We start from the raw sequence: 27,452 nt of genomic DNA, 5'->3' as shown, positions 1-27,452 counted from the left end.
GGGAATGGTCAAATATAGAATAAACTGCTTTATATAAGGGATGAGTTTTTTTCAGCTTTATCAGCAGAAGTAGCCACTTCTGCACTGAGCAACAAGGTAGAGACTCTTTAATGCTAATGTTCAGATTCTACTATTTCTTACTTACTTGAAAATTATGGAGATTGAAATGATGGCTGAAGATAAGCCTAGACTAAACATCCTCCCTTAATTACAATGCCAAGGTCCTACATAAGTCATATTTGCTTAAGAAATAGCTTAAAATTGGGTGACAATATTTAAATGTCCAATTCTCCTTCTGGCCTTTTGTATTACCCCAACTCTAGACTGATTTCCATCTAGTATAAAAAAGGCACAAAGGAAATGTCAGAGGAGAGTCTTGGAGATTTAGTTATAGAAATGTCCAGATCTGTTTCATAAAAAATATTGGTATGCAGCCAGTGAGTAGGGAAAGCATACTCCTCCCTCTCCCCTTCTCTCCCCACCCCTTCTCCCTCTCTTTCTCCCTCTCTTTCTCTCCACCCTCTCTTTTCCTCTACCTGTCTTCCTTCACTTCTCAGATCTTCAAATAACCAGAGTAAGGATTGGTAGAGGCATAGAGACAGAGAGTGTTAATTTTTGATGAAATGGTAATCAGCACACAGGGCAGGAAATCTGTCGAATGAGAAGATGGTAGCGTTAAAATTTTGTGAACGTGAAAGAGACACCCAAAATCATCAGAATCGCAGCCTTTAAACTGTGTCTCAATGAAAACCTCAGGAAAGGCAGATCCCGGCCTCAAGTGGGATTCAACCGAGTTATTTTAGAGAGGGCTGAGCATGCCACTAACACTTCTTGCTTGGTCTTTCACAGCAAATAGCTATTTGCTCTGCCTTCACCAGACACTGCTTGGCAGAATCTCGACACTGCACTGTTGCTAGAAATCGAGCTTCTAGCAGCTGCCATGGAATCAAACCCCACTCACCTCCCTTCTCTCTGCCTTTGGCCAAATGTTACTTGCTTTTTCACAAAGTGACCATTATGCTCCTGCAACCTATTAGGTGCCCTTTCATTCCCACTTGATGCCGAAGTCCCCGTTGCTATCATAGAAGTGGCTATTAGGGACATGTCTGCAGCCTAGCTCACTAGAACTTTGCCAACATTCGAACATTTTTGCTCTCCATGTTCTCTCTTCAGTAATGTCCATGTCTGCAGCCCACCCCCCTCCGCCCCCGCCCCTGGGACAGAGGAGTTAGAAATCTATCAGGCCCATTTCCTGAAAGTCCTATTTCTCCTTGAAACAGAAAGGCCTTTCAAATGTGGCTTTCTGGGTTTTCCAATTTACTGGTGGGTGGATCTGGAGTGGGCATCCCATCTGCACATCTGGCAGGGCCGCCTTCCAGATTTTCCTCGTGACTCAGGATCAGTTTCTGAGTGCTGGGCGGGGCAAAGGCTCCTGAAGTTGCTGTGAGGCACCTCCCCCTGTGAGCAGAGCTTGGTACAGCCCAAATAGTTTCCAGGTTAAGAAAGCCAGAATCTTTGTTCAGCTGCACTGGCCGAACAGACTTAGTGGGGTTACCTGGCTAAGAGCAGCAGCAGCAGCAGCAGCCGCAGCAGCAGCAGCAGCAGCAGCAGCCGCAGCAGCAGCAGCAGCCGCAGCAGCAGGGTTCCTGAGCTAACTCAGGTGAGTAGAGCATGCGCCCACAAATTTATTTTACAATTTTATTTTCAGAGCAAAGGAACTTAAACTGTAGAGTTAAACAAACTTTGCATCTATTAATGTTAGGGTTTGTCTGGATAGAATTGTGTACACGTGTACGCTAATAGCCGCTTTGAAACATCTAAAATGAGTTGGAATCTGGGGGGCTCAACGCAGTGATTTTGATGGTGTTGCGCTAAACGGTTTCTGGGAGCTAGCTGGTCCGTTTTCTGTGAATGTTCTGTTCGTAAACACTTGGTCAACAAGGACAAACCTGGGAGAAGAGTGTGAAGAGAGAAGCTGGCTAGCTAGTTGCTTCATCTACTTTCCTTGGATGCCGAGTGATAGGCAAAGTCTTGAAATTCAGGCACAATCACGGAGTCACACTCTGTGCCTACACATTCTGTAAGAGTTTGAAATTGTGTGCACAGGCCACTGGCTGCTACACAATGAAGGAGTGGCTGCCTAAGCTATCTTAACACCCTGTCTGCACAGCCTCGGGACCTTCCTGCCCGGGTGACAGGTTGATCTTGCTATTCTGTTATCAGTTCCTGGGCCTGGTTTGGTTTCCCTCTGATTCTATCTTTGGTTTAAATTCTGAATTGCAGTGAAGGTCCCATCCCCCACTCCACCCCACTCCACTTTTGTTGGGGCTTAACTGGGGACTTGACCAGAGCTGGCTTCAGCTAGGGTCAGGAAAAGGGAGCTGCCACACATTGCAATGGAAACAAGTGGGTGTGAGAATTTAGAAAAAAGTTTGGTAAAAATCACATTGGAAAATGCTGATTGTTCTGCCTGTCACAACAAAATGCTTCATGCTTTGTATTATATTTTTATTAAACTTCAGCAAATGCTTCATTTGCTAATCTCTGTTGTGAAATTAAGATCTCTCTTTTTAGCCTGAATGAATAAACAAAAATTGGGGGGTGTTACTAATTAACAACTTCCTCGTGTGTTTCTGTGCATGCTCGCCCCCTCTCTTGCACACGTGTGCGAGTGAGTACACGTGTGTGTGTGTGTGTGTGTGTGTGTGTGTGTGTGTATTCACACAGGCATGCAGGAACGCATGTACATATACTTGTGCATATACGTATGAACTCATGTGCTTGGGTATACACAAAGGGGCGAGTATTTTGTACTTGAACAGCATTCTTTATTCGTTGTGAGAGTCTCCAGTGGTCCAGGGAACAGCTTAAAGGCTTACATGGTCAGGAATAGGTTAAAAAGCAGACTTTCTATATCCCTTGAAATTTTTCGGTTCCTAAATTTGAAAGCAGAAAACAGCTCCACTGTGACCCCAAAAGTTTCTTTGGTTAGCCTTGATTTCAAATCATATCACCTTCTGACAGTTTGCATTTCAAATGTAAGACTTCTATGTACATTGTTGCAAAAAGAGAACAATATATTTTTGTCCTTTCTGTCTGCATGCTGCCCTTCTTCTCACAGTTCTTCTTTTTTTTGTTTCAAAATATACTTTTGGAGAAAGCATCAATAGGTTCCCATTCTAGTACCAACTCTGTTACTATGTAACCCTGGCGAAGTCTCTTCACATTACAGTGAAAGACGGTGTATTAACTGATTTCTAAGAGTTCTTCCGGAAAAAAATCTATAAAAACTCGAATTAGATTCTCAAAGGACTGTAAAACTAGATTTTTAGAATAAGCTTAGTCAACCAAATCAGCAAGTCAGCCAAAAATGGAAGGTGGAGTAAGGAATGACCATTTTATACAGGTCTTTTCAATGTCAGTGTGTGTCTTATTTTAAGCATGTGATCATATTTCCTCTGTTTCTACAAAGAAATGAGATTTTATTTGCTAAAATTAAACATTCCCTAATATAACTGCTAAATGTTAACTTATTCTTAACAATCAAAAGTGCACTCACATACTTCATTAACTTCATTAGCTTCTCCAAATAACACCCGGAGGGGTGCAGGGCAGCCATCATCTTCCTGTTGTGCCTATGGGGAAACTGAGGGTGAAAGATGGTACTGCAATAAGGGGTTGTGAACCTCCTGACTGCACATGTTCTTTTTATGATTTTTGAAGTGTCTTTTACTTCTTGATATAGTTTTTCAACACTGTCTGTGGTGTGCTCTTTCTTTTTTGAACACAGTCCTCTCTCTGGACAGAGTAAATATATCCTATGGAAAACAGAAGAGTTGATTAGGGAACTCTGGAGGCTCCTTTCTGATCCCACAGTGTCTGGCCAACAAAACCTTGAATGTCAACAGCCACTTCAGAGTGCTCTGGCAGATATGTGACCACAGATGTAAGATAAGATTCTCCTTGTGCAGAAATGGCAAGCACTGTTCTCTCGGGAACACATGGATGCTGAAGTTTTAGTCTCCCCATTAAAGCCCAAGGAATCTGCCCCATCGCCTTCAGTAGGAGGAATAAGATTATGTCTAAACCAGGTCAGAATTACGTCTCCTATACTAATTGTGCCCCCATTTATCTCTATTTTTGCAGAGTATGGGGGAGAAGGTAGCCAGAGACAGTGTCATCAAAGCCATACATGTGTAGCTCACCCAATGCCCCTTAAGGGTAACTGGCTACTTCACCCACTCCTTTGAATCCAAAGTAATTTGTGATCTGTGTTCTGGTTTTTTAAAATCAATTTTGATTTAGAATTCATTTGATGACTGTTGTAAGGCTGATCCACGGCTAAGGAAGGAAATGATTTTCCTCTAAGAATCTGCCTTCCTCCTCAGAGCTTCAAGTCCAATGGACAGCAAAACCTTTCTCCTGGCTGCAGGCCTGAGTTCCACGTGGCAGGCTCCCTCCATTTTCTCTGGCAATTTCTGACTTGCCACATACACTGAATCTGCCCCCATCCATTTTCTTGGTAGACACAATGTTCCTCACATTCTTTCTTTCTTTAGTCAGCAGGTCTGAATTCTAGTAAATCTGCCTAAGGCTATTACCTCAATGATAAGCCTGCTGTTTGTCCTGTCTAGCCACTCCTGCCACTTGTCCTCTGGCCACACAATTCCTCCCCAGAATTGCTCACACTTCAGAGGTTATCTAGAGACTTGAAGGTTAAATGCAACGCCCTAGCTTTTATCTTCTATCACCTTTCCTAAAGGGTGATCTTTGAATAAATGACTCTCTCTTCCCTATCACCACCTGGTGCAGTGGAAAGTGTAAAGAAAGAAACATTCCTGTCTCTGTAAACCTTTGCTCTGACAGAGAAAGTTGTTCATAATAACACCAGCTTATAAGTCTCTGGGTTTCCATTATTTTCAGAGAGCTACCAAACAAGCTTTTGTACGTAAAGCGTTTAGATTCTACCATGATCATTAAACCAGGAAAATAAAGAACCTTTTCAATATCCACTATGGCAATAAATTCTAGGCAGAACGCCTCAGAAGTTGGGCATTGCATTTACTTTGGAGGGTTTCCTCATTTGAACTAAAAAATCCTTTCTCTAAAAAAAAAAAAAAAAAAAAAAAAAAAAAAAAAAAAAAAATGCAGTGACCAAAAGATGAAGTGTGGTATAAAAGAAAACCACACACCGTGTCTGACATTTCACAGACTGGGCTCTGACTCAGTCTTGCCAGTTTTTAGTTGCTGTTTCTCTGAGTTGCCATTTTTTGAGCATATGAAATGAAGGACACGGGTCATGTTTTACAAAGCATGGCTGCTGCAACGAAAGAACATGTGAGTAAGTTGGACAATACACATTTCAAGTAATTTGCCACACAAATATTGATTGTCTACTTAAGACATTTATCTGTCAAACAAATATTGCCTGTACAATGGTGAGATGCTGAACAAAGTACCTCACAATGAGAGGGTTTTCAGTATTTATCTTGTAACCATATGGCACTTTCTATTGGTTTACACTAACCATCTCAGTAGTTAAAGCTATAGTTTAAGGAGGAAGGGTTCATGCCTCCAGTCTCCTGATTTAAAACAAACAAAACAAAACAAAACACCGGAAACACAAAGACATCAAGTTCATAGAGCAAACAGAACATATTTGTCTTGTTGCCTAGTCAGAAATGGGGAGTCAATTCTACTATATAATTCCAGCAGGACTTAGGACTTCAATTATACCCTAGTAAAAGTTCAAATGCATATTTATCCAGGCGTCCCTGTAATGCAAGCATCTTCATGCAAAAGGCCTTCATTCTATCAAGATTTGACCCTCCAACACCAGCTCGCATGTTAAAAAAAAAAAAAAATTGTGGGAGTCGGTTCTCTCCTTCCACCATGTGGTTCTTGGGGAATTGAACTCAGGTCATCAGGCTGGCAAGTGCCCTTCCCCAATGAGCCATCTCGCCAGACCTATTTTGTTGTCTTTAAAATCAAACCTAATTTTGTTGAATTGATGCTGCTTCTGTGTTTAGACAGGGTCTCTTTGTAACAAATTCTTCTTGCAAGCTTTTGTGAGCCTTACTATTTGCCTGATTAGCAAAGGAGACTTTGTGAGAGCACATGGCTTTCCTGGGCAGGAAATACCCATTTATCCAGAATGTTCAGCACTAGGAGGTTCTGGCAAACTAAATGTCCTAATTGCCTCAGACTGTCCATATTTACAGCCCCCAGCCTCTGGCAGTCTACCAAACCTTCTAGGGAAAGCAAGAAACACAGGAATATTAGCTGTAACTTTGAACACACATGAAAATTAGAGTCCATTTGTAATAGGCTCTGAAAAGGAGTCCAGGCAAACACTCAGTTTGGCTCTGATGCTTAACGGAGAATTATTACTGATGCCACCCATGCTTTCAAATACAATGAAATGCACAAATATCTAAAACACGGGCACAAGCTGAAATCTGGTTAACAGAAAGCACATTGGTGTTTTGCAGTGTTTCCTCCATACTTAATTTTAAAAACAATTGACAATAAATAAGGCTATGGAAAAATTGTGGTTATATTCAGTCTCTTAATTTTTCAATGAAGAGAAAGGGCATGTCCGTTACACATATCTTGCAAATAGCTTTGCCATAAAATAGCATTGAGAATGTAGTTTTAGAGGTTTATGGTTTCCCAGTGGGGAAGCTGTTTCATAGGAAGCAGTGCTCTACAGTTCTAAAGGACAGGCAAGGACCTAATCAACTGGTATTATTCTTACTTTTAGAAACTAGTAAATGCAACCAAAGGGCCTGGAATATGGCTTGGTGCATAACAAACTTTGCTGTAGGAGATGAACTAGAATCTCCAGGACTCATAGAAAATCAAGTGTAGAAATATACATGTGGAAGTGCAGTGCTTCAAAGATGGTGATAGATTTTATAAACCATGGAATGCTTCTATACAAACACACACATGTATGTGTGCACACAGGAGCACTGCTCATGTCCACGCCCACCCCACCCCCACATGCACAGTGCTAACATAGCTTTCTTTTTTTTTTTTGTTTTCTTTTTCTTTTTTCTCTTTTTGCAAATTTCATGAAATGTTTTTTAGAACTCTGAACATAGTGGGGTTTTTGTTTGTTTGTTTTAATTGTACTGAGCTCATAAAATCACAGGAATAAAGGTTTAATGTAGCTGACACCATAAAAATTTCACAACGCTTTTTCACTTACTACTAAAATGCCAGAGGAAAATTGTTCAGTTCATTACAAATATATCCTTGTGGATCAAGTAATGACATAAAAAGATCTATTATCACTACAAAGCTATTTAAAATCAAATTTGCCTTTTAAATTATCTTCATACAAACCAGTTTTTAAGGATATCTGTGTGTAGGGCAGTCTGACTGAGTGTGTGTGAAAAACCACTGTATTAATTTTGTTTAGCTATGTGGCATTTTCTTCTTCTTCTTCTTTTCAAAGGAAAGGAAGCAGTATGGGATTAAAAACTTATAGTCTGTCAAATTAGTGTAATTGAATTTCAGTCTGCCTTTTGGTTTTGGAGTCTGCAAATGATTCTATACTTTGAAGGGGAAAAAAAGATCATATATTCTTTCTATCTTTTTATGTGTGTTTGGAGGCTGTCTGCTGAGCTCTGTTTTTTACATCAGCCTTCTGAGCCAATAGTAAAACACACAAACTTTTTAAATAATGAAATGAAAGTAGTTGTGTAAACGGACTTGTTAGAATTGAAAGAGGCTTTTCCCCCTCTCTGCATCAAGTATGCAGCGCTCCAGGTCACTGACTCATTCTGAACATGGTAAAGTGATTTTTTTTTCTTTCTCCTTTATCATCAAATTTCGAAATGTACTTTTCTGAGCTGTTCCATGTCAGTAGAAATGGAAAATTACCTTTTACACTATAATGATTTATGCTGAGCTGGCAATCTTCACATCTGTTACCTATTTTCCCAATGAGACCATTAAAGTACATTTTGTCCCATTTGGCAGATGAACAAACCAAGGTCCTAAAATGGTTAGCTCCTCACCCAGGATCTAACATTTATCTGAGCTTTGATTCCTCTTTTCTTGAACGTAGTGACTTTCCCTCAGTCTGAAGGCCTTGGGAGGAAGCTACTACAGCCACTGCCATTTGTAGAATTTTAGATAATTCTTAAAAGAACTGAGACGTTCCTTCAAAGTAACCATTTTTATCATTCTAGACCTAGTTGGATAGCAATGGGTCCTCCTCTGAAGCTCTTCAAAAACCAGAAGTACCAAGAACTGAAGCAGGAGTGCATGAAGGATGGTCGCCTTTTCTGTGACCCAACCTTCCTACCGGAGAATGATTCTCTGTTTTTCAACCGGCTGCTTCCCGGGAAGGTGGTGTGGAAGCGCCCACAGGTACCTCTCATTTTTCTTCCCACTTTCTTTCTTCTTGATTTCCTTTTGATTTGAAACTCCACATGACTTGCTCTTTAACACCGACTTACTATTTAGAAAATCTGGAATTCTGTCTTCTTTCTTCCTAGCTTTCACTGTTGCTCTCTTTCTCTTTGTTGACTTGTAATTATCAATTTTTATATCTATCTATCTATCCATCTATCTATCTGAATTACATGATGTTTTCCTATGCATACACAATTTTAAATGACTAACGCAAAAGGGCTGATGTATCATCTCCTCACCACGAGACAGTTTTAAAGTAGGCTTTAGCTTGAAGAGACTAAAAATCCAGTCAATCGTATAAAAATGGCACCAAAAGACAAGGAAATATACTGTGCTTATTCTTTTTGGAACTTTGAGTACCTATTGAAATCTAGAAAGAAACTATCCTCTTGTCTCTTTACTTAGCTGCCTGTCATCCCACCTTAAAGATAACCTCAGATCAATGAAGCCAATATCTTCTTAGACACTGAGAATCAGAGTAATGATTTCTACTTGAAGGAACACAAAGGCTGCAATGGGGGAGCGAGGCTTTTGATCTGTTTATTGAATATCATTCACTGTGTCATTCCAGTATTAGCTAGTGGAATTCACATATAACTACAGTCTTTCCATACCCATTCATAGTAACTACTAATAGTTATTATCAGTCTTAATGGAATATCTATGTGCTGTGTCTCAGCAGAGCTTAACACCTCTCCATAAGTTGTATATGAACTAGACTCCAATGTATAATAAGATATAGTGATATAGTCTGGAAAATAATTAGCAACCTTGTGTTATAGAGATGGTTACAACTGGTCAGAAGCATAATTTACTGGAGATGATTCCCAATGATCAGGTTGGAAAATATCATAAAGCTCAAGTTCTTGGACCTGAAGATTCCCTTTGTATGATGTCTCTTAATATGTGGTTGTGACCTACATTAATCACTAACTCAATGTTTGTCATCTTTAAGGAATCAACAATCATTTTGTTGTTGTTGTTGTCTTTTGTTGTTGCAATTTTCACATTAAACTCCTAAATGGAATTCTAAGAGTTACTTTAGTTCATGCACATTGCCACCAGGTGGTGCCAAGATACATTGATCTCAATGTCTCTTTTCTATACTTGAAGAGAGGAGTGGGTCAGCTGAGGTTGCAAAGTACCTTCATTAATATTGTGTTTTAAATGAAGAATCAAAGGCATCAGACCTAGATGCCCTAGTAGCTAGTGCTGATTCACAAAGAACAATACCTATTAAAAGTGTAAGACTGGATCTTGGAACTGTAACTCAGCAATAAATCCTCTAAGTTGTTGACATAGTTGCAGATAATTTTGCTTACCTGTAATAAAAATCCAGGAAACATGAATAAAATCTGTTAACATGTTTCAGAATTCAAAGATGTAAGTTGTCCTACCCCTTAAAATGAGAGAGAGAGAGAGAGAGAGAGAGAGAGAGAGAGAGAGAGAGAATGAATGGATCAAACTTATAGATGGATGGTGATAACAAGTGGCAGAAGGAGCTAAAAAAGGAAGCAGGGAAGTGACAGAAGCGTACATTGGATGGGTATCTTTTGAAAATGAGCAGACTTGATCATAGTCACTGGCTAAGGAATAAAGACGATAAAGAGTTTGAAGATGCAGGAGAGAGGATGATTGGTGGGGATGAAGTCCTAGAAAAGGTGGAAGGATATTTGGTGGGTGGCAAAGTTGGAAGGCAACACAAAGCCATTTTCCAGATGTGAATGAAGTGGACAGCATTTCCTCTGCTGCTTTGGCTTTAGATACATAATCTCCCCTCTGTCTTGCCTGAGTTCTTTGTACTTTGCCTTCTTCACCCAAATTCTGTAGATTTAATCCTAGATGGATTCACGGGGAAGGAAAAAAACTTAATTTTGACAACAGTCTATATTTCTTTAAGGCAAACTATGATTCTTCTAGAGGAAGCTTCAATGTTAAGGACTATGTGTGTGTGTAGAGGTGGAGAATAAACACAGGGGAAGGGCAAAAGAAATTGCATTCATTACATTAATAATATTATGAGTTGGTCTTCTCTACGTATAATTTCACTTCAACCTTACTAACCATGGTTTAGTAAAGTAGGTATGTTACAAGTTATTTGATATTCCCGGTTTAAAAAAATAGCATGTACTAGGGCATGGGGGAACATACCGTTAATCCCAGCACTCGAGAGGCAAAGGCATGCAGATCTCTGAGTTTGAGTCCAGACTAGTCTACAGGGTAAGTTCCAGGACAGCCAGAGCTATTCACAGAAACCCTGTCTGAAAAACCTAGACCTAAACAAACAAATAAATAAGTGTAACAGGGGTCTGCAACATGATTCATCAGGTAAGTCCTTGCAACCAAACTCATAGAGCTGAGTTTGGTCCCTGGAACCTACATGGTGGAAGAAGAGAAACAGTTCCTACAAGTTGCCAATCTGACTTCCACATGCATATCATGGATGTCATGTGCACACACACACCCCACGCCAATAAATGTATAAACAAAACAATACTCAAAATAGTAGGTATTTTGCCTTTCATATTGATGAGGAAATCAATTCTCCCAGGAGAAGGTAAAAATTCACTCAGGTTTCAATCTCTGGAAGGCTCTGATTTGACTCAGAACTTGACTTCAAAGCTCACTTAAGTTTTATCTCCTATCATAATATTGTTTGGGCCTCTGTTTGTTTTACAAACATGTATGCGTATGAGTGTAGCTTCCTTTTAGACAGCACTCACAGGCATCCTCATTGTGTTGCTGCTGCTCGTCCATAAACGAATTCATGCTCTCCTTTTGGAGAACATGATGTGAAAGCAGAATTAATCAACCCAAAGTAGCAAGATGTTTGTAAAAATAAGGTTGTGAGATCCTTGAGCTTTCTCCGAAAGCTGTGGATTCTTTTACAACTAGAATGGAGGGTAATCCTGGGTTGAAGAACCATGTGCCTATTCTCTGACCTCCCATCAGGAAAGCTGAGGCACAGTAATAGGCTTCTCTGAATTGAGTCAGGAAGAGGAGGTGGGTCATTGCCTTTCGTTGCTTTATTAGGGAAATTGAGATACTGATTTGCAGGGAAGGGTATAGACATTTCCCCATTCCTATTACCACATAGCATCATACTTAACCAGGGTTTTTCTTTTTCCTGGAAAGTTTCAAAATGGTGATGGCATGATAAACCAACTTTTCTTCTGCTCTGCACTCTACATAAGTGAACGTGACCAGACACTGAGCTACATTCTGCAGCTTTTCTAAAATTCTATTTTTAGAAAAAAGTCTCAATTTGTCATTCTCTTGACCCAGTCTGCAAAGAAGCTGGACTACAAGTGTGTGTGCAACTAAATCTGGCACACTTTTGTTGCCAGCACTGGAGTTCAAACCCAACCCCTTGTATATGCTCGACAAGCTCTCTACCACGATCCTTTATCCAATACTCTAATCTGGGTGTTTGTGTCTCTTCCTTGTTCAAAGCTTATACATTTTAAGACTACATACCATTGACATTTTGAGGAAACTTAAATCTAGGAAGTTCCCACTTGTCTTTGAGGGAAAAGAATGAGTTCATTCTTGTTCCTTTCTATTTGCAAGTTTTCTCTGTATTTTTTGAGACAGTTGTGCTATGTATCCCAGGATAGCCTTAAACTCATAATTCTCTTGCTTCAGTGATTTCAAGTGCTGGAATTATAGGCCCATTTTACAACACCTGGCTCTGGCTTGGCTTAAAGAAGTAATAGATACACAGGAAATAAAAGACATTTTAATGAGCCAGTGGCAACGAACTATCCATACCCTCCATAGAAAAACCCTGTTTTCTTTACAATAAGCCGGTGGCCCGATTTTCTCCCAGTTTTGTGGATGTTCCATGTGCTCTTTATCTTTCTTTATCCCTGAGAATATAAATCACAGTCTTAATAATTCATAAGAAGTAAGTTCTATGAAATTTCAGTGTAATAGTGAGTCTGTAGGTACAAGTTTTAGGCTGAATTTGCCTGCCAAATTCCCCCAGAAATCTTTTCTCCAGTTTTCGCCAAGCACTCTGGCTTTTTTCCTGACTGACTCATACCCACCCACAATAGTGTCCCAGAGTCAGATACATTTAATCCCTGACTTAGATGAAGCAAAGTCTCATGGGAATTTGTACAGCCAGCTGTGGAAGAAGAAAGAGCTCCTGCAGCAGATCTTCTGTCAACCCTCAAGGTCAAACTTCTAACTTCTGCAATCTCCTGTCAATGGCCTGAGTTTAGTATTTCTTCATGGAGTACTCTACCTACGGGCCATTTTGCTACATTGCTTCAGTTGAATGGGGAGTAAGAAAGCACTGGGTTTAAATTATGGTCATAAGAATGGCAGGGGGAAACTTATGAAAGAAAAACATACCAAGAAGAATACACATGCTTGGGTAAAAGATAGCCAGTGGTGGAATGACAATAGAAGTAGCACTTCGCTATGTTAATAGAATTTCCATCTCCTGGTGAACCTTGGTACAGTAGTTTGGACTTAGATGGCTCATGAATTTCATCTGGCATCCAGACGTTGTGACTTTCTACAAAAAGTGATTCTAAGTGTTTTCTATTGTTTACACAATCAGAGTTGAATAGACTTATATGATTTCTCCAAATGTTATATTAATTTTAAATTCTGTATTTCAAATAGTTTTCTTTTTTATTGAAAGTACAGCTTATATCACATGAGATTTATGTGTTTGAAGTGTCCAGTGTGACCATTTTTGGTAGATTGACAGAGTTGTGCAAATATTACCATAATCCAGTGGTACAATAATAGCTGTATCAATCCATTAAGATCCCCATGGGGAAAACCCACGAAGCCTCAACCCTACACAAATAACTATAGGAAACGGAGGAAACCTGGGAATGAGAAAAGTAGCTTTCCCGGGGGAGCATTGAAAACATACATATGAACCACATTATACAGACTGAACAGGTTATTTTTAGGAATGTATGTGTGTGTGCATATGTATATATGTATTCAATGACAATTTGTGAAAAAAGAGGAGAGAAATTTGAAGGAGTGCAGAAATATATATATGGGATAATTGGAGGGAGGGTGGGGAAGGGATAAATGATATAATTATACTATAGTCTAAAAAGTGAGAAAAGTAAAAATTAAAAATTTCCATGTTAATTCCCAGTAAGTAATTCTCCTTACTCACCAGCTACCACTAATTGACTTTTATTCTATCCAGATTTTTCTATTGTGGACTTTTCCATTAAAATGTATTCTTAAAGTTATATAGATTCTTTCATTTAGCATCTTTTTTACAGGTTATCCATGTTACAGCATGTACCATGTTGGTCCTTCTTATTGCCTAAAGTATTCCATTAAACAGATATAATAATTCTTCCCAATAAAGGAGTTTTGTGTTTGTAGCTGAGTTTCATCTCAAATTTTCGGATATGAATATTATTGTGTAATATTTTTTTTGTTTAGACTGGAAGTTGAAGTTGAGCTTTTGGTATGTCTGTTTGTTTCTGTTCTGTTTTTTTTTGGTTTGTTTGCTTTTGTTTTTGCTTTTTGAGACACAGTTTGTAAACCAGTCTGGCCTCAAACTCAGAGATCCACCTGCCTCTGCCTCCCAAGTGCTGGAATTAAAGGTATGCCACCATCATCTGGCTGAAGTTGACCTTTTTTTGTTGTTGTTCTAGGTTCCATACTGAGTACTTCCTGGTACTAAAATGTTCACATAGAAGTAAAATTTCAGAAAGCATGCTACATTTCTCTGTGAGCCCACTTTTACCTATAAAATCTGCTTCTGGTTCAATTTTCTGAGAATAAGATAATAGCTACTTGGGCTAGCTCACATGGCCGTCAGGTTTTGAAAAGAAGTTGTATGCCAATTAGCCCCCACTCCTTCTGGAAATAGTTCACCATCAAGTACCTATTGAAGGACTAGCCATATCCCTACCTGCTCCCCGAGCTAGAATGCACACTGTGCTTTTGAAGTTGCCCCCACTGTTCTGGATACTGGTTATATAAGGAATATTTGGTATTACTGTGGTTCCTGAAGGGAACCTGAATCTCAGTGCTTTCTGCCTTTAAATGTTACTTGCATAAACAATTGCTAACGGTCTGCATGTAATTGCTGCAAGTAGAGTGAACTTTGCAGGGTTATAGATCTCATCATTGAGATCCCATCAGGAATTTCTGGGAACAGGGATGAGGTGAGACTAATTGAGATGTCCCTCAATGCTCAGCCAAGAGAATATATTCCCTAGAAAATGTCCCTTCTTTACAGAACATTTATCTTGGAGTGATAGTATTTGGGAAGAACTCCAGTTTTTCTTACGTTCAAATTCTTAGTAATATGTATACTCTACCTAAGAAACGACTTTGCTTTGCCAAACATCTCAGTTCAAGAATCCCTTCAACTCTGCCAGCACATCTGGAGCCATTAGGAACACAGCATCTCCTACATCTCTCCACTACTCTCAAGACACCCTGATATTATGGATATGTGAGCTGTGGCCTCTCACTGACCTCCATTCTTACCACACCAGCATGGCTCAGGCTGAAATGTCCCATGTATACTCAGAGTTACAGAAAAGCACCCACAACCTTCCTTCTTTAACTTCAAAAGGAAGCTACACAGTGTGTCCCAATACATATTAAAAATCACTTAAGAGCCTTTTCTTTTTTTCTTTTTCTTTTTTCTTTTCTTTTCTTTTCTTTTCTTTTCTTTTCTTTTCTTTTCTTTTCTTTTTGACCCATTTCTGGAAAGTTCTCAGAGCTTTTGGATTTGCACTGGCTTCTTCTTATCTTTTCTAACTCCTTAGCTGTTTTCTAGTCTTTTAATGTACGAGCTATGTCTTTAGTAAGATTTGCTTCATGTTTCCACATCATTCCACTTGCATATAGAACAAGACTGATTTATATGTACTCACTTGAATTCTCAAAATCAATGCCTATTAGTGATTTTTTTTCTAAAACCAGGATCTGAGAAAATCTTGCAAAAAAATGGAGTTTTGGACAGAGTGTACAAAATAGGGATGAATATCTGTGGGGAAGCTGCACAATATTATTCCCTTACACAGGATCATTGACAAGCTAAAGAGAAAGGGATGGGTCAGCCAGTCTTCTTTAATATGATGCTTTTCTGAAGCATCAAAGGCTTTAGACCAAATATCCTGGTGACTAAATAATCAGTAACCCAAGCAGCAAAGGGATCTGCAACCCTATAGGTGGAACAACATTATGAACTAACCAGTACCCCGGAGCTCTTGACTCTAGCTGCATATATATCAAAAGATGGCCTAGTCGGCCATCACTGGAAAGAGAGGCCCATTGGACTTGCAAACTTTATATGCCCCAGTATAGGGGAACGCCAGGGCCAAAAAGTGGAAGTGGGTGGGTAGAGGAGTGGGTGGGAGGGTATGGGGGACTTTTGGGATATCATTGGAAATGTAAATGAGGAAAATACCCAATAAAAATAATAAAAAAAGAAACCCAAGCAGCTGCCCCTATCTGATCACCTGCTTCTTCCACTGCTTTTGATATTCTATAACTGTTACTGTGTCTTAAAATCCACTACTAGATATTCTACACAAAAATTTAAAGTAATATAAGGTTGTAGATTATGCTATTGATAATAATTATATCCAGTTCATACAAACAGAATAATAACCATCCAGTTCCTCATTTTGAATACACTTATGTGTCTCTTTGCTCCCTTATGTGAGAAGTTTACACATTAAAAGTATTGACTGGGTATAGACTACTGCTTATCTAAATTAAAAATATTTCAAAGTAACTTTGAACCATAGTAACTCTCCATAAAACCAGCAATGAATTTGTCTTTGAAATATATAAAAGCACATTTTTCACCTATCCATACTCAGCTGCTTTCTACACTGGGAAACAATTCTGTTTCATATGTATCTGAGAAACTGGGGCATAACTTCATATCTTGCTACAAATAAAATGATAATGTCTGACCAAGGGAGTTTATTTTTCTTGGGAGTCTCCCAAGAGAAAAGGCAAGTGATAAGGCACCAGACATGCATCTTAAACAAAAATGAACAGAAAATCCAAAGCTGACAACCCACCTAACTAGCTCCTTCTGGCAGGTTGATGCACAATTAATCTTCAGGTTGGATGTGTCTCTGCCTAGAATGCCTACTTCTTTCCAGAGCTATCTTGGCTTTTAATAACTATGGAATGCTTCATTCTGTAGAGTAGACCCTTCAAGAAGAATTATATCCATTAAAAAATAGGTATTATGTACCAGAAAAATATAGCTGTTTCTATTTAATAATTTTTAAAGAGTGTACATGTAGATTACCTTTCCATTTGCAACTGGGATTTATTTCAGCAGGATATGGAGAATGTCAACTTATGGGCCAATAACCATTTCCATAAAAATGTCTCCATATATCAATATTTAATTGGGATTTGTTGTCTTTGAAGTCTGCAAGTGCTGATGCTCTGAGCCATATCGTCTGCAATTATATGATGTCCCATATTTCTTTGCTTATGCCTGTTTCTTTGTCTGCTATGCCTCAGTGTTTCTCCCCTATCCAGTGACCTATCAGTAGTCAACTCAAGCACCCAGTCACTCACTAGAGTATCCAGTACACCACCAGATGAACTTTGGGGATTCTTCTTCTCTTGGCATAGGATATGCTTTCAAAGTGGTTCCATTTTGTTTTCATTGCATTTTGTTGTAATTACATTATTTGGCTTTCATTTTTCCTACTCACAGTAGGAATGACCCAGCTAATGATATCAGAAGTAAAAATACCTATGTATTTCCCTAGCAAATAGTGTCCCCACTACAGGCCTGATACTTTTGGAATATGCGCTGTAGGGGGAGTTTCTGTTGAAATATTCCTGTGAATAATCTATTAACACCTACTATTTATGATGTTGTCATTTATATTCATACAAAAGTGAGAGTTGGGAAAGCTGATTGTTATGGAAACTGATTTGCTTCCTATTAGAAAAGGACTTCCTGTATGGTCTTTTAACTCATTTTCCTAGAAAGGCAGATGCATTAATGTTCAACTCTATCAGACCTTGGGTCTTAAAGGAAATCACCCTTTCACAAGCATGGATACTTCAGAGAAATTTCACCCTGACCCCCCACCCCCCCAAAAAAATGAAATTAGAATGCAGCATGCAAAGTCTTAGTTCTCATCTTCCAGGGTTCACTGCTGTAGCTGAAATGCCAATGACAAAGGCCTTCCTGCAGCAATGCTGTCCTACCTTACCCCATTCTTTCCTTCCATTTTATCACTCATTCTCCATAAGGTCTCCTTTCTCTGTGGTTAGGTTATCTACTGCCTCTTGTTTTTGCTAGAAATCTCCCTAACCTTCCCTTTATCCCATCTATAAAATCTGTAGCCTCACTCAATCCCATCTCCTCTGTAAAGGCTTAGCTTGGCTTCTAGCAACTCTTGAAAATCTCCTCCCTGACTCCTGCATAACCAATTACTGTATCCCCCAGGACATTTCTGATGACCCCCACCTGATTGTGGGCAACATCAGCAACCACCAGCTGATCCAGGGCAGATTGGGGAACAAGGCAATGATCTCTGCATTTTCCTGTTTGGCTGTTCAGGAGTCACACTGGACAAAGGTATCATCCTTTCTGTGGAATGTTACTCTATTTCTGCTTTCTTCTTGAATAACTTGAAGGAAAAAAATCAGCTCATAACATTTCAAGATACTGCTATCTCTCAAAAACAGAAGTAGGTAACTTATTTCCATTGTAAGAAATTTTACAAATAATGACAAGTTGAGATTTACAGTGACATTCCATGTATGCTAGATTCTAATGACATTTTGCATAATAGCTTTGTCACATACACCAATTGCTCACTTGCTGTCATTTGTCGTGTTTTTTACTCGATATTTCTTCATATTATATTCTTTGTAACAACTTGTTATGAAGCCAGTAGGGGCCAGGGAGTCATCAACACATATATACATAACAGAAAAGGTGAAAAAGATAGAAAGGGATCCTTGATATGGTTCTAACAAATTATTAATAGCACAAAACTTCCTGCTTACTATTCAGATAAAATTCAAAAGAACAAAAAAAGTTTTATTTAGGACAATGAATATTTTTCCAATTAAAAACAGATTTTGAATAGTTATGTGCAATTGTACTAAAAACAGAACTCCAAAATTGTGAATTTTATTAATGACGTAACTAAAATCTGAATTATGTTGAATAAATCTACATGAAATTCTAGATAGGGCAAACCAGAGTAAAAATTGTATCTGTACTGGTTTTAATTTTAAAGATTCATTTGATTTATTTTATTACTTATTTGTGTGAATGTGTGCAATACATACTTGTAAATGCATTCTATGTGCAAGCATTGAGGCTAGAAGAGGGTGTTTCTTGTCTTCTTTTTGCATTCTTGACCTATTCATTTTGAGGCAGGATCTATTTCTAAAGCCAGAACTCATGTTTCCTCCATTAACATGGAGGTCATCAAGTCCCCTACATCTTCCTGTTTCTCCCATCTGAGGAGCTGGGGGCACAAGCATTTGCAGAGATACCTGGCTTGTTACTTGAGTGCTGGGATCCAAACTCTAGTACTGATGTAAATGCTCTCAATCAGTGAACTATTTCTCCAATCCTCATATTACTTTTAAATGTCTTGTCCATGTATTTAAACATTTGACTACAAATCTATGTATATAATCTCTTGTCTAGTTTATTGATTATATACGGGAACCTCTCTGATTGTCTCTCCAGTATCCTACATATTTAGGGTGGGAATGGCAAATATGGTAAAATCTCACACAGCAAAACTGGCCTATGGAAATAGAAGTTGTGGGGAAAAAATGCCACACCCTAGGCTTTTCTAATCTAGACTCAAAAGTAAGTGTTCTCTCAGGACTTCACTATCATCTCTACATATGGATACAGTCTTGGAATCCTTGACTAAATGGTCTCACCTCTCCAGGCAATTCCCAACCACAAGGATCAGGAATGGGATCCTCGAAAGCCAGAGAAATACGCTGGAATCTTTCACTTCCGCTTCTGGCATTTTGGAGAATGGACTGAGGTGGTGATTGATGACTTGCTTCCCACCATCAACGGAGATCTGGTCTTCTCATTCTCCACCTCCATGAATGAGTTTTGGAATGCTCTACTGGAAAAAGCGTATGCAAAGTAAGGAGGGGGTTGCCTGGTCTGTGGTCATGATACAGGAAGACAGAAAAACCATATTTGTCTTTGGGCACTCATTCTGCCCTACTCAACCACACAGTTAAAACTGGCTGAAGCTCAGTAAGATTAAAGACCTTTCTTTAGCCTTAGGCCATCCTCTCAAAACTCACAGATGCATTGGTTTCTGGTAAATCCTGTCTCCTATGAATTTTTTCAGGTTGTTAATCTGAAACTCACATGGAATTCACATCTCCTTTTAACCTTTACCTGTCATCTGTCTGTAGGAAGACGTTTCTACATGGACTAGCATTTATCAACATAGCCTAAGCCTAGAAAGCTTTCATTGTAATCTCAAAGTATTTCCCACTTCATATACAGGGAAAAACTAGCTGGTAAAGTCGGAACAAGAATTGCTTTAATTCTTGGGAGCATGATGACCTTGAACTGGATAACTAATTTCACCAAGATAACTGCATCCTTGCTTTCAGACTGCTGGGCTGTTATGAGGCTTTGGATGGTCTGACCATCACTGATATCATCATGGACTTCACTGGCACACTGGCTGAGATCATTGACATGCAGAAAGGACGATACACTGATCTTGTTGAGGAGAAGTACAAGCTGTTTGGAGAACTGTACAAAACGTTCACCAAAGGAGGTCTAATTTGCTGCTCCATTGAGGTTTGCATTCACCCTAAACAATCACTTGATGCTCACATCTGGCACCAAAGATAACAAAATTTATCAAGGAACATTGTACTTAACCCAGAAACCCACAAAAAGGGTCAGTGTTTAAACTCAGAAAGCTTACATAGGCATTAAGTCCTGGCTTGGAGACTGGGGAGTGTTAATTTTTTTTTTTAATCCCTTTGAACCACTCATTTCATTAAGGGCCAAGGCACCATCAAAGGTGGTGTAAATACCTTATGGTAAGCTATTACTATCATTTTAGCTCCTGGATATTGAAGGTATAGCTAGCTGTTCCCTCAAAAAATGAATCTGCTTTACCACATTTTAAAAAAACCACAGTTCATATTAATATAGGAAGTGATTATTTGGAATTTAAACTTTAAAGTAAGTTGTTATATTATGTTATTTTCTTTCTTTCACTTGCTTATGTGGTAGATTAGACATTAGGATCAAATTTCCATCTTCACAGGGAGAACTTGATTCAATCATACTGGGATGAACCAACCAAGATAGAAGGGGATCCAGAACTTGACTCTCCCAATTCCTATGCCCTTACATATCTTTATTTGCTATCAGTCTCCCAGCCAGGAGGAACAAGAAGTTGAAACAGACTGGGGTCTACTGAAGGGTTATACCTACACCATGACTGATATTCGCAAGCTCCGTCTCGGAGAAAGACTTGTGGAAGTCTTCAGTACTGAGAAGCTGTATATGGTTCGCCTAAGGAACCCATCGGGAAGACAGGAATGGAGTGGCCCCTGGAGTGAAATGTGAGTGATATTTCACTTTCATTGTTACACCTCCTAAGCTCTGTAGTTCTCCCAAACCTATCTCTCTAGATTGCTATTGAGCTGTCAAATAACAGAGACATTTCTGGGCTTTAGTCAGCCATGTGGTCTGCAATCGAGCCAGAAATAAAATAAAGTAAGCCTAGTCGTTGTGCATTCTCTTCTTTTGACATCCTGGAAAGAATAATGACTTATTCTTTTATTCTTTATTTGGTTTTAGTTCGGAGGAGTGGCAGCAACTGACTGTAACAGATCGCAAGAACCTGGGACTTGTTATGTCTGATGATGGAGAATTTTGGTGAGAAATCTTTCTGCATCAAGAAATTTGGATCTCTTACTAAAAAATGCATATTAAGTGCTATTTTCATTTCTTTTCCTATTCCTTCCATTTAGGATGAGTCTGGAAGATTTTTGCCACAACTTTCACAAACTGAATGTCTGCCGCAATGTGAATAATCCTGTTTTTGGCCGCAAGGAGCTGGAATCAGTGGTGGGATGTTGGACTGTGGATGATGACCCTCTGATGAACCGATCAGGAGGTTGCTATAACAACCGTGATACCTTCCTGCAGAATCCTCAGGTTAGAGTCAATTATTGTCCTTTTCCTCTGAGCTATCCAGCCAGTAAGAGTCAGATCTCACTTTGCTCCTCTCTGGAGTATTCATTTAGCATCAGGTTTTCAAATCTATTGCATAATATTAATCAACCACAATCCCCAGAGATTGACTCAGATGCTTGTAAGACCCAGAAGACAAGGTCTCTTTGCAGAAACTTAACTTGATAACATTTTCAAATCTCAGTTTCTCTAGCTGCCTCTCTCTGAATGTTACAACTTAACCCCTGTTTTCTGGTGATGGTCTCAACACAGCAGCGTGGGGATCTGCTTACAGATGCTGTCTCAGTTCTTCCTCATTCGCATTTACTGCCCAATTGTTCACCTGATACATCACACATGAATCTTGTAGTCGTCATGTAGGTTACCCTTCTGAAAAACCATCATTATAACATGCATTTTTCTCTTCTAGAATGAGGTCATTTTCCCCCTCAGGACTTAAATCACTGCCCTGTCAGTTTCTACTTCAGTCTATTTACCACCACATTCATATTATATTATATGTCTGACCAGGCACATTCCAGGAAACCAACAAGACTCTCTCAAAGCACCCCAAGCCTGAATTTATAATAACCTGTATGAAGATATGCTACAGCATAGCAAACATAACTCTGGCTCACTGTCCATGGGCATATTTCTTCTTCCTATAGATCTCATTACCTACTCATTTTGTAGAACACTGAGGTTCAGAAAACTGGTTTACTTAACTTATAATTTTGTTTTCCCTTTCCATCTTAATTGCCCTTCAAGAATCTTCAGTATCATTACCCTTTCCCTATGTAGAAAAGTTTCAGGGAACTACCAAGCTCCTGTATCAAACTTGGAGAGTGGCTTCTCTGTAGATGTATATACAAGATTGACCTTTGGGGCCCTTACCTGGGTTGCTCAAATGACTGGGATGGCTTTATGAATCTATCCAGGGCTGTATGGCAAAGTCTGGTTGAGAGGAATAAGAATGCTTTCTGTCTTTATGAATTCTGAAGTATTTCTGCATATAGCTTTAAACACAAGGGTACAATAACAGGAAGAAATGAATAACTTATCAGAAACATGCATATTAAAACTTACCCTCCTTGGCACCAAAGCTCTAAAAATAGAGTTTTCAGTACATACCAGATGCCATAGGGAGAAGCTAGTATAATGATCTTTACTTAGTAGTGAATTAATTTTCCATTACATCATTGTCTGGTCAATAGTAAAGCCCAGAAATTAACCTGAGACTCTGCTTCCTATAAAAGAATTTTATTCCACAAAATTTCAGCTAGTTTGTCTGAAATGGGATTGCTAATTCATCTCTTTGATGACCCCCTTCTCTCAGTACATTTTCACTGTGCCCGAGGATGGCCATAAGGTCATCATGTCACTGCAACAGAAAGACCTACGCACTTACCGCCGAATGGGAAGACCTGATAATTACATCATTGGTTTTGAGCTCTTCAAGGTAAGAACAGCATTTGGAGCAAAGAGAATATGATCATTCAGATTCTAAGTTAGATTTTAGAGTTAAGAGAATTATGAAGGGATAAGAAGAGAGTGGAAGTGGGACCTTCTATCATAAAAGCTCTGATTTTAACATCATCTTTGTTTCTAGGTGGAGATGAACCGAAGGTTCCGTCTTCACCATCTGTATATTCAGGAGCGTGCTGGGACTTCCACTTATATCGACACCCGTACTGTGTTTCTGAGCAAGTATCTGAAAAAGGGCAGCTATGTGCTTGTTCCAACCATGTTCCAGCATGGCCGTACCAGTGAATTTCTACTGAGGATCTTCTCTGAAGTGCCTGTCCAGCTCAGGTTCAGTTTTATTGTGATGGTCTTTCAACCCTTGCTCTCTTGTTTGTTTTTTTTTTTTTTTTCCGTTTGATTCTACACATATACTCAATGAGACAATATGCTCAAGTCAGACCTCACTAATTCAAAGAAGGCAGGTGGTCAAAATATTTCTCAAAGTGGAGCTATGGAAAAATCTTCCAATGGAGATCTGAGATTTAGAATTTTGATGTGGCATTTAAGGGGAAAGGGCCAGTTTCTTCAGGTCTGCTGCTTGTATTTTATCTTCAGATTGGTTCTATCTGTTTTTGAGCTGCTGGCACTCCTCCTTGCTCCTCTGTCTTGTTCTCAGTGCTGGAGAGCCTAAACTACTGTTCACTCCAGCTGTACCAACTCTGGTCTTGAAGTTCTGTAAACCAGAGAAAAGAAAACCACCCTTAAAAAAAGCCACAATAGGGGAGGAATGGGATAGGCCACCCAGCTTCTCTATTTTATTTTATTCTATTTTATTTTATTTGGTCACCTAGCTTCTTCCGTGTTTTAACAATGCAGTCTATTTTGGCAGTTCCATTTCATCATGTGGTGACACTTTTTCTGATTAATATTCTAGGGAACTGACTTTGGACATGCCCAAGATGTCTTGCTGGAACCTCGCACGTGGCTACCCAAAGGTGGTTACCCAGATCACTGTCCACAGTGCCGAGGGCCTGGAGAAGAAGTATGCCAATGAAAGTAAGAACTGCGTATATGGCTAGAAAACATTATCAGCATTTATTATCTCCATTGATATTCTCAGCTCTCATAGAGAAAAGAATTGAACTTTATGAAATCATAACTTCTTGCCTCTCTAGGGAGGAGACTTAATCACTAGGTTTAAAAACAAAACAACAACAAAAATGTCACTTTCTTACAGCTGTCAACCCATACCTGATCATCAAATGTGGAAAGGAGGAAGTCCGTTCCCCTGTCCAGAAGAATACTGTGCATGCCATTTTTGACACGCAGGCCATTTTCTACAGAAGGACCACTGACATTCCTATTATCATCCAGGTAAGACTGAACAAGGGATCTTAGGGAGTTTATGTTCTCTGCCACATATGAGCTTCCCCCAAGTATATCATGTTTGGAGGATGCAGAACAAAGGCTATCTATTATTTATTTGGTTTGTATTCAGAACATTTCTCATTAAGCAAAACACCGACTTCATTATTCATCTTTGACCTAAAGCTCTTGACTTTATTTCCCATGCACAGAACACAAGTGAACATGTGTACTATAAAGTCCCATGAAAGAAAGTATTTGCTAGTTCTATTAACCCTTATATTGCTAGGTCAATATGGATAGCGTCAGTTTGGCAGTCTTTCTGGCTTAATACTTCTGATCAGCTGCCTTTATGTAACAAACCCACAAATGAAATGATCCCTAGTCTACTTTCATCTATATTGTTTGGAACTTTGTCTTCTTAATCAAAGGGTTATCAGGAAAAGATAAAAATGTTATTTGATGTACATCCTAGATGTCACTAGACGCATCAGTGACATCCCAGTTGGTTGTTTAGGCTCATTTCCTTGATTTGTCTCTTCAGGTGTGGAACAGCAGAAAATTTTGTGATCAGTTCCTGGGGCAGGTTACTCTCGATGCTGACCCCAGCGACTGCCGTGATCTGAAATCTCTGTACCTGCGTAAGAAGGGTGGTCCTACTGCCAAAGTCAAGCAAGGCCACATCAGCTTCAAAGTTATCTCTAGCGATGATCTCACCGAGCTCTAAGTAGTCATCATCAGAGAGTCCTGACAGCTTTCCATCTTCCTTTGTCAGGCACAAGGTCTTAACTAAGACCCCACAATTACTGAAATTCCACATTTATTAAAGTTTTCTCTTTTCTGATATTTCCCATACCTCCTGATCCAAGTAGCATCAGTAGCTACATAACCTATATACCTCCAGCAGCTGGACAGGGGAGGTGACAATCCCATCTGGAGATCATACACATGTTTACTGAGAAAAGATCCTTAGGGCTTCCAGGGGTGAGATTCAAATGGGACAATAACAAGAATCTGGACATCCTACATGTGTCTTTGCTGTTTCCACCTGCCCAACACATCTTACCTGTAGGGCTTGTTGATGAAGGAGGACAGAGGTGATCAAGGCCAAGCTGGTCTAGCCTGACATCCCAGCTCCTAACTGACACTACGGATTTATCAGCAACATTTCATCAGTAGCCAGAGCTGACTTTTAACAGTCCCAGCCCTTACCACCACCACCACCTCTGGAAAGTATGGTCCTGCCCTAACTCAAGTAACTCCCCCACAGTGTTTTACCTTCATGTTGAGGAAGCTTCCTAGGTGCTTAATCAAGAGCTGGAGTTCAATGCGGCTGAGACAGTGAGAAAGGCTTGAGCTTTAGCAATTGGGAAGCCAGCTGTGTGCCATAAGAGGGAGAAGTTGAAGAAGCTGCAGTGGGAGACAAAGCCTCCGTCCCCCACCCATCCACACACACCTACACTCACACACGTGCACTCAAGTGCGCTCGAACTACCATTCAGTCAGTGGGCAAGAATAAGGACTAGTGAAGTATCATGCACACCAAAAGATGGATGAATCCGTTCAGTAATAGGACAGCCAGTTTGGGGTCCCTGACTACAATGTGAAACCTCTTGCTGCTGCTAGATTTACAAACAAGCCCATTGCCCTGTGCTTCCTAATATCATTGGTACTGAAAACTCTATATGGGAACCTGAGAGTCTGGGTCCCACCCAGACCCCTCAGGCTTTTCCCTCTGTTGGGAAGCTCCACTCCCCAGGGGTTTGTTACTCAGTATGTCTACAAAATTTCCTTTGAATCAGTCATTGTATGTTCTTCCCTTCATCCTCATCTATCAGTATTCTGCCCCTATTCAAGGCCCAGCATAAATTCCACCTCCTCCATGAAGTTCTTTCACATCTTATCCCAAGCCCCACCTCCAACAATATTTCAGTGCTTCTGCAATGATAAAAAACTAAACATAGTCGTAGTACTTAGGCTAGTTCAGCATGCATTCATTTAAAAATACATTTTGTAGCTCGCTCTTTTTAAACTTTCTCATTTTCTATCACATTTTGCAGTCTTTGTAACTTCTACAGTGCCTTTGCCACACTGCCTTACAAACAAAATCACAATAAAGTTCATATTCAATAAATTGACCAGTCTTGACTAGTTAATGGTACTGGAAGGGTGGCAAGGATGGTTATCTATCAAGACATGCTTCAGGGCTATTGGAAGCATGACTGGTGGGTGCTTTGTGAAACTGTAGCCCAGGGGTAAGTATGATGAGTTCAGTCCTAACCCACATCATCCCTTTACAATGCGGAAGTTTCCTAAATGTTTAATTCAAAGCTAGAGTTCAGTGAGATTGAGACTGTAAGAGCCTAAGATCAGCTGCACTCTGGTGGTGCAGTTGTTTCAGTAGATGGTGGGTGATTGGTAGAATTGTGAAGGTTTTTTTTTTATTTTTAGGGCAGTAATTGGGGATACCTACTATTGTACCCTCCCTGGAGCTATACTGAAGACCAAAGCTGTCCAAAGGAAGATTTCCTAACAAGGGGAAACAGTATTCTTTTTCCTATGTCTTTTTCCAAGTCAATTGGATGTGGAGTCTTTGACGTATGTGTTTGTACACTCAATCTGCCATCTGCTCATCCCAAGACAGGCTAAGAAGGAAGTTCTCCTCATTCCCCTTAAGCTATGCCTCATGATTTGAGCAGATGCCTATCCAAGGGAGGGGTCTTACTCAGAAAAAAATAACTCTGAAATACAGCCCTCACTGTTGTTCCTTGTGATGTGATCCCAGAACACACTACAGTTTTAAATAGTATACAGATTTATTAAAATGATGATAATGTAATCATTCTATATGGTCACCAGATGGCACTATGATATTACAATTAAGGTCAAAACCACAACTCTTCATACTCTTTTTAAGTATGAAAATTTTTCTCAAATTTAAAGACACACAGAGAGAACGCAATCCTTTTGAGTCTTTACTGTGCATTTCATCCTATGTTCA

General features: G+C 39.5%; 1 protein-coding gene across 1 annotated transcript; it reads left to right on the top strand.

The window, feature by feature from the left end:
- Positions 1 to 1,445: 1,445 nt before the first annotated feature.
- On the top strand, positions 1,446 to 26,585 carry Capn6 (calpain 6). Its single transcript, XM_021153314.1, has 13 exons — positions 1,446 to 1,660; positions 8,202 to 8,382; positions 17,870 to 18,001; positions 19,344 to 19,552; positions 20,038 to 20,230; positions 20,816 to 21,009; positions 21,248 to 21,325; positions 21,421 to 21,607; positions 22,959 to 23,081; positions 23,232 to 23,434; positions 24,021 to 24,142; positions 24,324 to 24,460; positions 24,996 to 26,585. The coding sequence occupies exons 2-13, from the start codon at positions 8,218 to 8,220 to the stop codon at positions 25,176 to 25,178; spliced, it is 1,926 nt and encodes a 641-aa protein (XP_021008973.1). The 5' UTR covers positions 1,446 to 1,660; positions 8,202 to 8,217; the 3' UTR covers positions 25,179 to 26,585.
- Positions 26,586 to 27,452: the final 867 nt, after the last annotated feature.

This window comes from Mus caroli, chromosome X (genome assembly GCF_900094665.2).
Source record: "Mus caroli chromosome X, CAROLI_EIJ_v1.1, whole genome shotgun sequence".
Taxonomy (NCBI): domain Eukaryota; kingdom Metazoa; phylum Chordata; class Mammalia; order Rodentia; family Muridae; genus Mus; species Mus caroli.
This window is presented reverse-complemented; position numbering and strand designations above follow the sequence as displayed.